Raw genomic sequence first — 14889 nt, 5'->3', positions numbered from 1 at the left:
TCTCAGGGCAGGGCAGAGGAGCAGCAACCACTTCCCATCCAACATTGCATATCCCCACTCAGGAAAGCATGCTCCAGACTTCATAGTGTCTGTGTCGGGGGGGGGGGGGGTGTTGCCACACAAAGATAGGAAAGGTAAGGGCAGAGGTAGGGAGGAGGCTACGCTGAGAACAGGGTACAGAAAGGGAGTCCAGACAGGGTCTGGCCAGGCTCGGATGCACCCGCCTCTCTGTAACCAATTATGCTCAAGCAGAGGCCTCATCACGTTTCAGACACCCTCCCAGGAGCCCCCCCTCAGCCCCATGCATCCCCGCTGGGTGCCGAGCAAGAGGACCATATGGAGGGAATAATAAGACAATTAACTTTCCATTAAAGAATAATATATGTGGGTTTTTAGGGAGGCAAGCGACAGCAATCCCTACCCAGCGGCATATTTCACACCCGAGCCCCTTACCACCCCCACCCCCCACTACAACACGCCCCACATCACCATCATCTGCACCAGGAGAGAGGAGGGTGCCACTGGGCCCCAACAGGAGGCAGGCGGCTGGGTGAAGGGGTGGGGCCTGTGTGATAAGCAAATGCAGAGCCACTAAGAAAATGTTTCTGACGTGGTGGGGACGGGGGTAGCCAGTGAGGATCTGGGAGGGAAGTGGTGGGGTTCCCTCATCATTCCCCTAGCAGACTCTCGGTGCACTGCATACCTAAGGAGCTGCTTGTCGCCTGTCTTTCAAAGGCACGTACAAATCAGTGTGTGGGCCAGGGGTCAAAACCTTGGCCTTTGCCTCCCTTCTGGGACTACTTCAAACCCCTGGCACCTCCCCTCATCCAAGATTTTTTCTTCTTCTTTTGCTCCCTCCCCTCTATGTTTCTGGGGTTCCATGCCACTTCAGGGCACTGTTAACCTGGCCTTGGGTGCCCAGCACACACTCTCCTCAAACGGGAAGAGACCACATCTTCAGCAAATGCTAAAGCCAGTGTGTGCGTTTGCAGGGGTACCAGATGGGGAGGAGGTGGGGGGCGGGCAGAGAGACATTTCTCAAAGGCACCTATAGAGGACCCTAGATGCTTCCAGACTTTGGCCCATGCTGATGGCCAGCTCCAGATGTGGCACTCTGCAGATATTAATTACACATTCCTGGGAGCGCTGAGCTGACAAGCAGGAGGAATAGCCAGGGGCGGACGAGACGGAACAGGACTGTGGTATTGGCACCGGTTTAGAATTTTTCCTCATAAGAGGTCGAGGAGCCCCAGACACCATGGGCCTGAATCACCCTAACTGGAGGATGTCAGTTGAGGGGACCCAGCGGGAGACTGGGACTGGGGATTTCTGAACCTGAGGTCCTGCATGTGTTGTGGTTAGTTTGGGAAGGTGCTGATGGTGCCGGTTCCTTTGCCCTGACACTTGCTCTCCAGCACGCATGGCTGGCCTGTCTGAGCTCCAGTATTGGCTGTTGGAGATGACTGACCAGGACCTTGGGCTTCCCTCCTTCATGATAGGTCTGTGAGGACAACCAGTAGCTCGGCTAAGATCATCATGCTGGAGAAGGCATTTGGGATATAGGCGGGGCAATAGGCATTTCTGCCCTGATCAACAAGTGAGATGCACGGAGGTTGACATGGGCAGTGCGTTTCCAGAAGATAGGCTGTGGTTCGCAGACATGGCCATCTCAGGTCCCTGCTCCACGCCGGCTCTGTCAACAGGTCTTCCTTCTCCCTGTAAGTGACTATCTCACCAGGTCAGAAACCTCTCCCAGGGCTGGTACACCTGATGACAGCCCCATGCCTGAGGACAGTCTTTCCCACTTTGCTCTTCACAAGGTCCCCAGAGCTGTTCTCCTTGTACCCTAGTCATCCATTCAGAAGCGGGAATGTCCCTGACTTGGGCTTCAACGAGGAGAGACCTGCCCTTCTCCTCATCCTCCCCCCGCACCCCCCCAAGCAGCTGATGAATTATTCATCCTGATATCCTCATTATGCAAATGAGCTCTGAGCCCAAGCATATGTTCTCTACTCTCCCCCTAGGATGGGGACAATATGGTGCTGATGGGGGAGGGTGGAGAAGGGGCTCGGGAGACCTCTCTCAGTCCCATGGGCTGTGGAGGGCACAGACTGCTTAGGGTCCATACTTTCGCGGACTGTACAAGGCAAGATTGGCAAAGACTAGGGTGGGGGCTCTAGTGCCCAAGAAAGTGTAGCTTAGGGGTGTCTGGCTAAATTAAGGAAGAAGGGATGAGAGATTGGCAGCAGACTAGGTGCTGGCCTACGGTTAGATGAGGGACTATGACAGGGTCTTCACAGGCAGCCTCCTTACCCTATGGTATGCCATGGTATCTAACCTATAAATGGGCCACAGTCTGCCCCCAGCCATACCCCCATGGGGTTGTGATAAGGTCGGGAGGAGGAAAATGCCAAGGCAAGGAAAACTCTCCCAAATGCCACTGTCTGCAGTTTTCTGCTCTCTTGCAGCTGCCAGCCCTTGAGGCTCCAAGCTACTGGGGGTGGGGCAGCCTCTAGGAGCAGGGCAGGCAAGGAGTGGAGCCATGGACGAGGCTCCGATCACCCCAGCGGCCGGGGTTTGGGGAGCTCGGAATGGGCTCAGAAGCCTGAGGAGGGGCAGCCCCAGTGCGGGCCTAGGCTGTCAGTGATGGCGTCGGGAGCTGGGTCACGGCTCTGCGCCAACCATCCTTCTGACCGGTCAGAACCAAACACAGGCAGGGCACAGCAGCCCTTGCATTGGAAGGAGGGAAAAGGGTCGGGGTCAGATGTGAACCATGGAGCAGGTGGGAGTCCACTGGCTAGATCATTCCAGCTCCCACAGGGGTGCTCCCTTCCGCTGTCCACCCGTCCCCTCCCCCATGGACACATCTCGGCCAAGTATTCTGTGCCAAGAAGCAGTCCCAGAGCTGTCAGCAGGAAGAGGCTGAGGAAGCAGGTGAGAAAAACTGGAGCAAGGCAGAGCCACTGAGAGCTGGCAGCCGTGGGCAGTGGAGGGGTCGCCAAGAGTAAGGGATGCTGGTTCAGCACTCTGCCCGCTTGCCACACCGAACACAGCCCTGCCCAGGTTCCCACAGCCGCAGGCATCCTCTGTGCGCCCAGAAGCCCCAGCTCTGCCGCAAGCCAGCTGTGGTAGCTCGTTCACTGCCTGGCTGGTAAGAGTCATGGGTAAAAGGGCCTGGAATTACCTACACTCCATCCAAAGGGAGAGAAAATTGTCCTAGGAGAGAAAATTACCAGCGAAGAAAATTCTAAGGATTTCTGGATGGGGGTGTCTAACTGGCCTGTCCATTGCCACCTCACTACCTCATCTTCCAGGCAAACCCCCCAATGAAGAAGGGCGATCAGCGGGATCCAGGTCTCCCCAAGGTGCATATGATAGGTTTGCTGTCAGATTGCATGTCTGGTCCTCACCATCCAGGAAGCTCACTAGTCCAGACAGGTCCACATCTCATGCATGTAGTGTACATTATTTTTTCATAGACAAATGTTCTGAGTTGCTCATAAATATGGAATCCTGGAGGGCTCTTAACTGGCATTAGATATACACAGATGTACTAAGGCCCCATAGGAAACTTGGAAAAGCATGCGCTACAAATTCCAGGGACCTACCATTCCTCCATTAGCCTACACAGTTGCACTTGGCAGTGCCCACTTATAGCCTGGTTAGTGCGGAATGCTATTCCTGAGCCGAAATCGACTCCTGTTCCGGAACAGCTTTTTGTACAGTGCTTTCTCTGGAAGCTCTGGCGGCTCCCAAGTGCAGCTGAGTCATTGAGAGTTCACAGGAAGAGTAGGATGGGGGCTGCCGCAGTTCAAGCCCAGCACCAGGAAAGGGAGGTGCAGAGGCCTGGGCGATCTCAGGAAGAATGCTGAGAAGCTGGTAGCTCAGCCCCTCAGACCTGGATGCCCCTCCTCACCACGTCACCCACTAATGAGTCACCTCTGTTTAACATTATTTATGCCAGGGGTCCTACATCCATAAGCAATGTAAATATACTCACTCTGAGTTAGCTAAGCCTGAAAAAGGGCTGAGGACGATTCCTACAGTCCCTGCCTACTCCAGTAGTGACATCTCCTGACCCTGGCACTGGCCACGGGGGATGACAGAAACACTAATTACTGAACCCTAGACCTAGACTCAACCCCCAATAGTAACTATCTTCTCTGCTGTTCCCAGGCCCTCTATGGGAAGGAGAGCCCCATCATTCCTCTGCTTGACTCTGGCCAGGACCTCCCTGGACAGACCCCAGCGAAGAGATACCCTCTACTATTAGAGCCGCACACCCATTCCTGTAAGAGCTGGGCTCTCTGAGCCTCCACACTCCACATAAAGAGCTCAAGCCTGTAGCCTGACAGCAGCACATTTTGCAGCCTTCTGGGGGTGACGGATGGCCGGCTCTTCACATCACTATTTCAAACATTAACATAATCTCCCAGGATGAATGTGGTCGCTGGCGCCTAATCAATCACCCCTCCCGCACCTTGATCCCTCATTCCGACACTTAACATCGGCTTGCCACTTCATCCAGACTATAGTGCCTGGAATAGCAGCCTCCCACCCTCTTCTCTGGGTCTTGCTTGGCTTGGCCATCCTGTTTACTTACTGATGAGACTTCTGGGCCTCTGCATACCCTGTAGCTGTGGCCCCTTGAGGGGCTGGGCTCCCACCCAAGGCACTGCCTCAAATACAGAGTTCACCAACCTTGAAAACTGAAAAGTCCCAACACCCTTCCAGGCACAAGGCTCATCAGAATGGGCCACCACTCCCACAGGTACCTAGGGGAGGTCAGATTGAGACCCCGCGGAGTCACTGCTTGAGATCTAGTAATCGTTCACCATGCCAGGACTTCAACAATGTCACCTCCTCCTCATCCCCTCATTTCTCCCTCATTTCCCCATTCCTGCTGGGAGGAAGGTCCCTGCAGGGAAGCAAGCACACCAGCTTACCTCTCGGAGCTGCTGCACGCCTCCAAAAATCCGCATCACACCATCAATCTCCTGCTCCAGGCGTCGGGCCCAGTACTGCATCCTGCATCCAGAGGAGAAAGAGATGTCAGGAGGGGCCTGCTGGAGCTGCAGCTGCAACAACCCATTCCCGGTCACCCAGGGGAACCAGGGCAGCTACTCACTCAACTCAATTTTCACCAGAGAAGGAGCAGACACAAGGAGCCTGAGTGAGCCTGTGATTTTTCCCTTTGATCTCTGGCCTGGTGGCCTAGGGGTTTCCTCACACTGCCTGGCAGCCAGGGAGGAGAGGAGCGGGCATTGTGGATGCGCTGAGGGAGTTCAGCAGTTTGGAAGAAGCCTGCAGGGAGACTATTGTTCACTAGAAAGACCAGTCCTTGATGTAGCTGTTCTGAACTCGGGGACTTCGGACACCCGGGAGGACAGAGACATGAGAAAGCCAGATGAAGTTTGAGGAAAGGAGGGGATACTGCTGTCACCTCCAACCCATCATGTAAACAGGAGGAGGTGGAGGTACCCACTTCCCTGGGCCTCATCTGAGCAGGAGACACAGACAGCTTCCAACTCAGATGGCCCTTGCCTTCCTAGTTGAGAAGGAGGTAGGAGATGCTCTTCAGAGACCCAAGGCTGGGTGTCTACCATGAGCCCAAGTGGGGCTCCTGTACAGATCACCCAGTTCCTTTCTGGGGGTCTGGCAAGCCCCTGAACTGCAAGCTGAAACAGGCTGCCTATATGATGGTACCACCATATGATCATTAAAACTATCTCTGTCTCTCCCAGCTTCCTCTTCTGGAATGTGGAGATAATTTGGGGCCATCTTTTGGAATGGTACAAGAAAACGTAAGAATAGGTGAGCCACGGATGCTGTAGAGGAATCCCTGTGAGTGGACAAGATGAACAGGTATCCATATGATCCTGTATTCTCAGCCCTACGTCCATTTAGCACACCGTAGACAAGGCTCTTCCAAGAGGACCCACAAGGGACCCACCACAGAGATGTAAAGAAGCCATGGGTTCATAGAGCACAGTGGAGTAGGGAGATGTCAGGAAAGTTGAACGGTCCCCAACACCCTTCTCAGGGCCAACAACATCCCCTAGAGTCGCTTAGGGCCAGGACTCTCTTCTGGCTCCTTGTCCCACATTCCTTCTCAGGCCTGTGCTGGGAGGTTGGGCTCATGCCATTGTGTGTGCCCGGGTCGGTTGGCATGGGAACTCAGAGCAGGAGGCGGGCAGATCACTAATTGCAATTTGCCAAGCTGAATGTCAGGACCATGATGGAAAAAAAATCAACATCAAAAGGAAGAGGTATTAGCTTCAGCTTGTTGTGGGCTGAGCCGCGGCCTGGCTCTCCCAACTCTGTTCCCCACCATAGAGCACAGCCTAGCCTCGGGTTTGCAGAGGCCAGGCTGTAAGCCTCAGCTGCCAGCCTGCAGAGGGAAAGGTGCTGCTCTCTGCCTGACCCCTGTCCACCAGCTCTGATGCTCTGGCCCTGATGCCACATGGACAATGTAGCAGGTGGCTCTTTTGTGATCCTGTGACTACAGAGCCTTGGGGGCTAATAATGGATAGAGTCTTACACAGTCCTGTATCTGGATAGAATGGGCAGAGTCAAGGGCCTGATCTTCAAAGACATCCATTATCTCTGCCCTGACCCTAAACCTGACCTCAGCCAGTCACTGGTTTAGGGGACAAGATACCAATCACAATCCTTCCTGGGTGAATATACAGAAGGGCACCCACTATGTACTAAGTACAGTACCAGCATGCAATGTGCTCTCTGGCTCTGGTCTTCAGAGGCAAACAAAACCCCCAAGTCACAGATGAGGAAGTCCAGGGTTTAAAAAGGGGGTTTAGTGACCTATCTGAGGTCACTCATCCAGGAAAGGGTGGACACAGGACTATTTGCAGAAGTTTGCTAGAATCACAAGAACTGACATGTGCCTCTCTCTCCAGCTCAGCACATCAGCCACAGTGAGAACACTTACACCACAGAAATGGGAAGATGTTAGAAATCACAGCGCCACCATCAGACCCACCAGCAAACTGACAAGCATTTTAAAATTCTTTCACAGTTTCATACAACATATTCTGGTCACATCTATCCCCTCCACCTCCTCCCAGATCTATCCTTTCCTCCTAACTTTATGACTTCTATTTATTTATTTGTTTATTTATAGATAGGGTCTTACTATGTAGCTCTAGCCAACTCTCTTTGTAGACCAGGCTGGCCCTGACTCACTTGCTTCTACTTCCTGAGTATTGGAATTAAAGTTGTGTGCCACCATGCCTGGCTTCTCTTTTATTTTCCTTTATTTATTTATTTTTAAATAACCACCAAGTCCCATACGTGCTGCCCATATACTCATGGGTGGAGGGGCATGCCTGCAGTGTGACCAAACTGCTTGGGATCATACCTTTAAAGAAAACCAATTCTCCCTCCCCGAGAAGCTATCAACTGTTAATAGCTGACAATATTTACCAATTCGCCAATGATTCCACCTAGGTATGGACTCTTTCCTAGTATGCATATGGGCCCTTGCTTCTGGAATCTCACAGATAAGTAAAAGACAATTAATTAGAAAAATAGGCATGGATGCCAAGTTTTTACTTTGCTCAGAAAACACATTATTAATATAATCAGCATCATTTCATGTAAAAAGGCTATTTCAACACTAAAATCATTTTTAGAAGAACTAAATCTTTGGACAAATTCAAATTCTTCCATAAGACATACATATACTGGCTGGGCAGTAGTGGCGCACACTTTTAGTCCCAGCACTCGGGAGGCAGAGGCAGGCGGATCTCTGTGAGTTCGAGGCCAGCCTGGTCTACAGAGAGAGATCCAGGATAGGTACCAAAAAATACAGAGAAACCCTGTCTTGAAAGACCAAGAAAAAAAAAAAAAGACATACATATACACTCCTTCTCTGGCTTTATGTCTCTGTCTGTCTCTGTCTCTCCCTCCCTCTGGGGTTTAGGAGCAGCCCTAGTCCTTAGTCTGGCATAGTCTGGTTTCCTGGGCCTCAGAGGCCAACTGTAGGCCCCCAGCTTACGGCCTATCAGTACAATGCCAAGGAAAACAAGTTACTCTGATTCTTCACCTAAACCAAACCAAATTAGGAAGGCAATATCTGTGTCCTGGAGCTAAAAAGGACTTGACAGATAATCCATCTCATTGTCACACAGATATGACTTTGTGGGTTCTAGGGTTTGGCCAGTGGCCAGTGCCAGCTGGGAGGGGGGCCGATAGACAGTACTGAGGAGCTGATGAAGTGAGGATGCCTACAGCATTCCTGCCTTGAGGCTAGAAAAACCACATACCAAGCCAAGTTCAACGCTGACAGAGGCAGAGCCGAGCTTAATCCCACAGAAAGCCATGGGGGCTTGGGGAGAATGAGAGATGCACCGGAATCCATAGTCTCCCTCACTCAAAGGTGAGCGGATCAAATCCTGCCTGAGTTCCTGTGGGCTTGGACCCACGAGCCCTTGCCAATGCCCCTGGCCAGACAGAGCTGCCTGCAAGTCATACTCAACAAAGAGGTCTAGCTGCTATCTCCTCAGATCCTGGGGATTTTCCAGCCTCTTGGCTGAAATGACACTGCTATCTCTAAGTGCTTCTAAGTGCCAAATTAGCGGGATGGTGACGGGAGAGAAGGCCTAGAGGAGGCGGTGCAGCCGGCCGGGGGCTGCAGCTCTTCATGACTGGTGTGGGGAGAGGGTGGAGACGGCCTCTTGTCCTCCCGTGTGCCCGAACTGGGGAAAGCAAAGGCGTTGAAGCCCTGCTTCACAGATAAGAAAACCAAGACACCTGGTAAGACGGATACAGAGTCATACACTTAAAAAGAAGCCAGCTCATTAGGTCCGTCAGCCCCTCCTTCCAGGACAAACCAGCGCATGAGAAGCCTCGGGAGAGACTGCCAGCTGTGGAGTCTTGGAGAGTTCTGTCCCCTTGGAACCTCAACTTTCCCACCTGTCAAGGAGGATAATAATAATTGTCTGAATAGTGGGATGGGGGGCCTGGGGAATATAACTCAGTCAGTAGAGTGCTTGCCTAGTGCCTCGTCAATCAGGTGTGGTGGTGCACGATTGCAGTTGCAGAACTCAGGAGGTGGAAGAGAGATGATAGGAAGTTCAAGGCCAGTCTAGAACATATCCACAGGGACAACTGATAGGCAGCAATCATACTGGCCAGTCCCCTAAGGGCTAGACAGTCATATAGTATGGCCTTTATCCTCCAGATCTAAGGGCCTACTGAGGGCATGGGAGAGTGTGTGGCAGCATATGGAGTCGGCCTAGTAGGAAAGAAACTGCCTCCAGGAGCTGTGGGGTCTCAGGCCTCAGTCTTTAGAACCAAGAGGAGTGTGGGGGGAGTGTCACCATCAGGCAAGAGAGCAAAATCAACCTATATCGGGGGAAGAGCCGGTGCTGAGAAGCCCTTTAGTAGACAGAACCATCCAGAAGCCCTCTAGGGGGCTGGGAGGCTCTAGGTTCAACCTCAGGTGGGGCCATCCAGCCTACAGGCTGGCTGCAAATGCTCACCCCGAGGACAGGGGAGGAGAGAGGAGGGCATGGAGGAGGAGGGGGCAGGGAAGGGACAGGGGAAAAGAGAAAGAGCCGTGTGCAGATGCAGCAGCATAGATTAAACTGTTGTTGGTTGTTAATTTTATATGTGAAGTTGTTGATCAGAATGTGATTTAATTGTACAGTATAATCCGGGCTTTTGGAATAAATTATGCAGAAAACTCATCTATAATTAAACAAATCAAAAAACCAGAGACAGGTGATACTGCAGGTTCACCCTCAGAGGGCATGGACAGCGTGGGCAGCCTGGACCCTGCAGAGGGACCAGAAAGGAAGGGAGGGGCTTGCAGAGGAGTAGACACACATCCAGAAGAGGCCAAAGCCTGCCCGGAGTCCTGCCTCTGCGGGCCTTTCTTACCACACTCGGAGGCAAGTTTTGCCATCAAAACTCTGCTGCCCCTGCCAGGTATCCTGTTTCGGCAGGGACTTGAGCTCAGCAGGGCAGCCATCGTTTGTAAAGGCAAGGGGTGCGCACTGGGGGTGGGACAGCGAGTGGAGCAGGAAGGCGGGTGTTAGGACGGGGCTCAGCTGGAGCAGGCCAGGGTGTGAGGGAGCAGGCACAGCGGAAGCTTCTGGCTGCCAAGGGCACGGCGAACCAAGCTTGGCGCTGGTAAGGGCCCCAGGTTTCTTGCCTCTCTCGTGACAGGCTGGCCAATTATTCTCCCAGCTTTGGGGGAGGCAACAATTTCAAATAAAGTGCTATCCAATTATTCTGATTATATTTCAATTGGCCTGCCACCTCCACCTCATCTCCTTCACAGGCTTCGGAGAGAAAGCAAGACAGGGCAAGAGGGGGAGTAGGAGACGGAAAGACAGACCAAAGATTCCTGAAGAGCCCCAGCCAGGCTGTTCTGGCCTGGGGGAGATAAGCTGGTGGTATTCACAGTCCACTACTCCATGATGGCCAGGAGAGGTGCGCTTCCCCCCAGTGGCATTCAAAGCTCTCTAAGCAACCTCCCCTCTCCTAAGCTCCAACCTGCTACAGGGGGCAGGAAGTGCAAGGCTATCCTCAAGAATCATGGCATCCGCAGGGCTACCTCCCTAGGGCATCCTTTCTGACCATGTGTGCAGATGATCTGTCATACCCGAATGCCTAGGTCCAGCCCTTGCCATTCCAAACTCTTACGCCAGATGTGTGCTCTCGGGTTTTCCCATCTGGAAAATGAAGATTAAGCTGACTATCCTGTCCACCTCCCAGGCCCAAAGAGGAGGCAAGTGGAAGTGCCTCATACAAGGAAGGCTAACAAGGACAGCTATCCCTCAGGTAAATACCAGTCTTTCTGGCTGTAGGGCTATTTTCCCACCATCCAGTCTCGCTCCGATGGGCCCCCAGGATGGCTACACTCTCCCAGTGTCCTGTTTCTGAAAGCCTTGGGAAGGAGAAGAGACTGCCGGGTCCACTGAATCCCTCCTTCTGTTGGGCCCCAACATTTCTCAAAGTTCAGCACTGGGGGAGGACCCCACCCCAATTTGATCATGGATGCCAAAGCTGGTAGAGGGCAACAGTCTAGTCAAAGTGACTCATTCTCCAGAGGCCAGGTGGGCCAGGCCATCAAAGATGGTGAGACCAGAGATACAGCCCTGGCTTCACACAGCGTGTGGGTCACGCCGTGGTGGGAACGAGGCCAGAGCAAGGTGGGACTGTGCATGCTGGGCTGATTCGTGGTGGTGTAAGGCCTCTCATCTGACACCCCCTCCAAATTCACAAGCAGATAAACTGAGGTACAGGACTCAAAGTGGACTGGACATCATCAACCTATTTGTGACTCAAGGGGACCTTCAGAGTGAGAAGAGCGAAGCATCCTCGAGTTCCTCCCCTGTCACATGCAGCCCATTTGTCACTAGGGACTCACAGACCCTGGGAAGTTGGCAGAGGCTAGTACCGCCGATGCTTGAATTAGTACAAATCCACCGCCTCGTCTACTCATCTACGTGTGTCTTGGGACCCTGCCCAAATACTGCTCCTTAATGAGGTTATTAATTATGGGGCTGTCCCTTCCTTTTCTTTGCTGAAAAAGAACTTTTCCTTCTAATTGGTGCTTGGCTGGGAGGCAGCAAACTTGTACCCTGGCCCTGCCCCCACCCCTCCGCACACTAATGGTCTTTTGGCTTTAATTAGGGCACTGGGTCCACCCAATATTTACTCCTAACAGCCTGCTGGGGGTTGGGGGAGGAACAAAGAAACAAGGGCTGGAGCCAGGGAGTCTTGCCACTCGGAGCCAGGAGAGCCCAGGTGGCCCACTTGGCCCAGAGAGACATGGAGGAGATCCAGGGTCACAGAGCAAATACCACACACCCTGCCTCACCACCAACAGCGAGGAAGCTGGTTCGTAAGCAGGGAGGACTGTAAGGGGTAAGGGTTCAGTTAGGGGCAGGAGGGCTGGGAAAGAGATTTCTTGGTGGCAGTTAGGGACCGTGGTGAAGGTCTGAGTCTCATTTCGGCTTTCCTCAGGTTTTGCTACGCAGGTATGACTTCCTCCTTCAGGTCTCGACAGAGTATCATAGTTAGACCGAAAAACCCCTAAAGTAGACTGCTCTAGCATCCAGGGGAGCAAATTCCACTCAGTAACCGTGGCACTAGTGGGAGAGGGGCTGGAGAAAGCAGATGGATCAGGGAGAAGGAGGAAAACATGATGTGGGAGAGTGGTCAGCACTGATAAGCGTCCTGGCCCTGACAGGGCAGGCCAGAGAATGGCCGTGGTGGGTAGAGACCTTGAGGCCATCTTTCTTCCAACCTTTTCCATGTACCAGGCCATTCTCTATACGCCACATACAAATCTTAATTTTCCTAATCAAACAGGGGTGCCCCAAGTTCCCCCAGACCACTCGAGGATTCATGTCTCAAGAGGTATGGACTGGAGTCCTTCCTGCCTAGGGTCCCCCAGGGACTACACTGCATTGTCTAAATTAACCTCCTCAGCAGCCGCCGCCGGACCACTATCTCCAATCCTCAGCAGGGGAAACTGAGGCAGAGAGCAACTGAGTGAAGTCCCTGAGGTTGCGTGGCTCATGAAAGCCAATCAGGATGGCTTATATCTCTCCTGAGGACACCAGTCGTGAACCTCCAGCTGCTGACGTAATATGGCCACTTGGGTGTCTAGCAGGTCTCTGAATGGGTATAAAGTTAAGATTCTGTCCTTCCCTCTGGGGCCACTGCCCTCTTCCAGCCTCTTACCTCTGCTGATGCTCACCCTTCTATTTAGGCCAAAGTTCCTGGGGGTGACTAGGAACAGGTTTTCTCTCACACCTGCATCTAACTTGTGCAAATCCTCCTGGCTCCACCTTCATAGTGTGCCCCGCCCACCCCCACTAATCACCTTTCTGCCCCACTCCCAACCCCCACCCCCAGTCTGGCCGGGGCAGCCATCATCTCCCCTGGACCAGGAGCAGCCAGCTCACTGGTTGCTAGCTTTTGCCTTGGCATCTCATCTCCCCAGTTTCTTGATCACACCTAGCCGGGGTATCCTTTTGGAATAGTGTTCCCTCTGTCTACAACAAGCTTCGTTGTAGGCCCCGGAGGAAGAGCCAAAGCCCACCAGTGGCCACATCCTTCAGTGGCCTTGCTCAGTGTGGCTGAACACAGCCTTGAGCTCACAGCACATGTCGTGGAACACACCATTTCCTCAGCCTAGAAGAGTCTCTCTCCAGTGGCTCACGGTCCTCTCCCCCTCTCCAGGCCTCTGCATACACACCACCAGCCCAGTGAAGCCCACCCTAACTCCATTTTAAAATGCAAGCTCTCCCCTAGCAGCAACTGGTCTCCATTCCTCCTGGAGGGTCACTGTTTTAACTAGCCATTTCCTCCTCTGTAAATGCTTCTGCCCTGGGCTGTGAGCCCCGAGGGTAGACGTTCCAGATCTCTGGCCTGGAGGAGCAGGCCCTTGACTGAGCAAATATACTTCCCCAGAGACCAGCTGACCGCCCAGGGATGCTGCTCCAGCCTCTGAGTGGCCAGCTCTAGGCACTCACAAATGAAGACTGCCCCAGAACTAGCCCAGGAGGCCCTCCCTTCCCTTGGCTCCTCTCTGTATAAATTATTAAGGCTCATTTATGATGGGCCTGCCCAAGCCTGTGGCTTCCCTGCATAATTCATGGCTGTCTCAGAAGGGTGGCGTGCTGGCACAGACGCTTCTTCCAGGAAGCAAGAAGAAAGTGCAGAGGAATAGCCCAGATGAGGAAGGACTGTCCTCCACCCTGTCACCCCGTCCCCAGGGAAGGCCACCCAGTGCCCTTACCTACCCTTTGACCCATGGTGCTTTCTCATGTCCACTTGGGTTCTGGTGCCCTGAGCCAAAGTGTACAGGCTTCACGCAAGCACACAAACTCCGTTGTCTGTGCCTCAGTTTCCCATCTGACAAGTTTGGGCCACACAAGTGGTTTTCAACAGCCCTGGCAGGGGACCTTTTATTTTCCAGCTAACTCCTGTGCAGAGCCGCAATGTCTGGTTCAGCACCGTACTTTAGCTTCCCTGCACTCTGCGGAGAAAGTCCTGGTGATTTAGAGCTCAGTGCATAGGGTAGGGTCTGGAATCCTACCCGAGGTCCTGGAAAACACCAACAACTTCCCCGATAGCGGAGGCACATGAGTGCCAGCACCCAGGCGTCACTGTTTGTGACGTTCTCAATCCCAAGCTGGGACTCAACAGTGAGTAAGACCTGCTTATGAAGTTCCTGAGGCCTCAGGGCAGGGCAAAGGGCTTCAGCCATAGTTACAGGAGGTAGGTTATCTGTCAGAGGCTTCCTAGGCCCTCAGTCCCCTGCACCAGGCACTGCATGCCCCCTCTTCTGGTACATTCCCTATAGTCAGGCCCCACCCAGATCCATTTCACAAACTGGTAAGCTAAGGTCCCTCAGATGGGCTCTTAGGAGGTCCCATATGGCCACCACCCTGTGTGCCTAGCCAGGTGCTGTGACGGAGTGAGTAGCCTAGCTGGTCTCAGAAGGTAAGAGCAGGTTGGTGACACCTATAGAAGTCACCAAATAAGTCAGGGACAGCACATGTGTGACATCCTCCCATCCCCGCCCCAACCAGTAGCTAAAGCCTCTGTGGGGGTGTCAGGACAGACCCCATCCACATTTCACCAACCATTCTGGTCAGATTCTGTGATTCACCAGTCCCCATCTCCCCTCCTGCATGTCCTTCCCCTCCCCCAGTATGAGTCAATTCCTCACTGAGCTACAAATAGCTGTCCTCTGTTTGTCCTCAAAGTGGTTCACGTCTTGAGGAGGACAGAGACCCCCCCTGAAGATCCTTTGTCCCTCCTTAGTTTCCTGGCCCCCTGAAGACCTTCAGACACCGGGGAGAACCCAGGCCAAGACTTCAGAGGCCAACCTCTCAGGGACAG

General features: G+C 53.1%; 1 protein-coding gene across 6 annotated transcripts in view; it reads right to left on the bottom strand.

The window, feature by feature from the left end:
* Positions 1 to 14889, bottom strand: part of Cacna2d2 (calcium voltage-gated channel auxiliary subunit alpha2delta 2) — a 135949-nt gene that overhangs the window by 104357 nt on the left and 16703 nt on the right. For all 6 annotated transcript variants that reach the window (XM_059268570.1, XM_059268573.1, XM_059268569.1 and 3 more), the window contains exon 2: positions 4947 to 5028. In XM_059268570.1, the coding sequence (XP_059124553.1) occupies positions 4947 to 5028 (82 nt within the window). The remainder of the gene's footprint in view (positions 1 to 4946; positions 5029 to 14889) is intronic.

Source organism: Peromyscus eremicus, chromosome 7 (genome assembly GCF_949786415.1).
Source record: "Peromyscus eremicus chromosome 7, PerEre_H2_v1, whole genome shotgun sequence".
Taxonomy (NCBI): domain Eukaryota; kingdom Metazoa; phylum Chordata; class Mammalia; order Rodentia; family Cricetidae; genus Peromyscus; species Peromyscus eremicus.
This window is presented reverse-complemented; position numbering and strand designations above follow the sequence as displayed.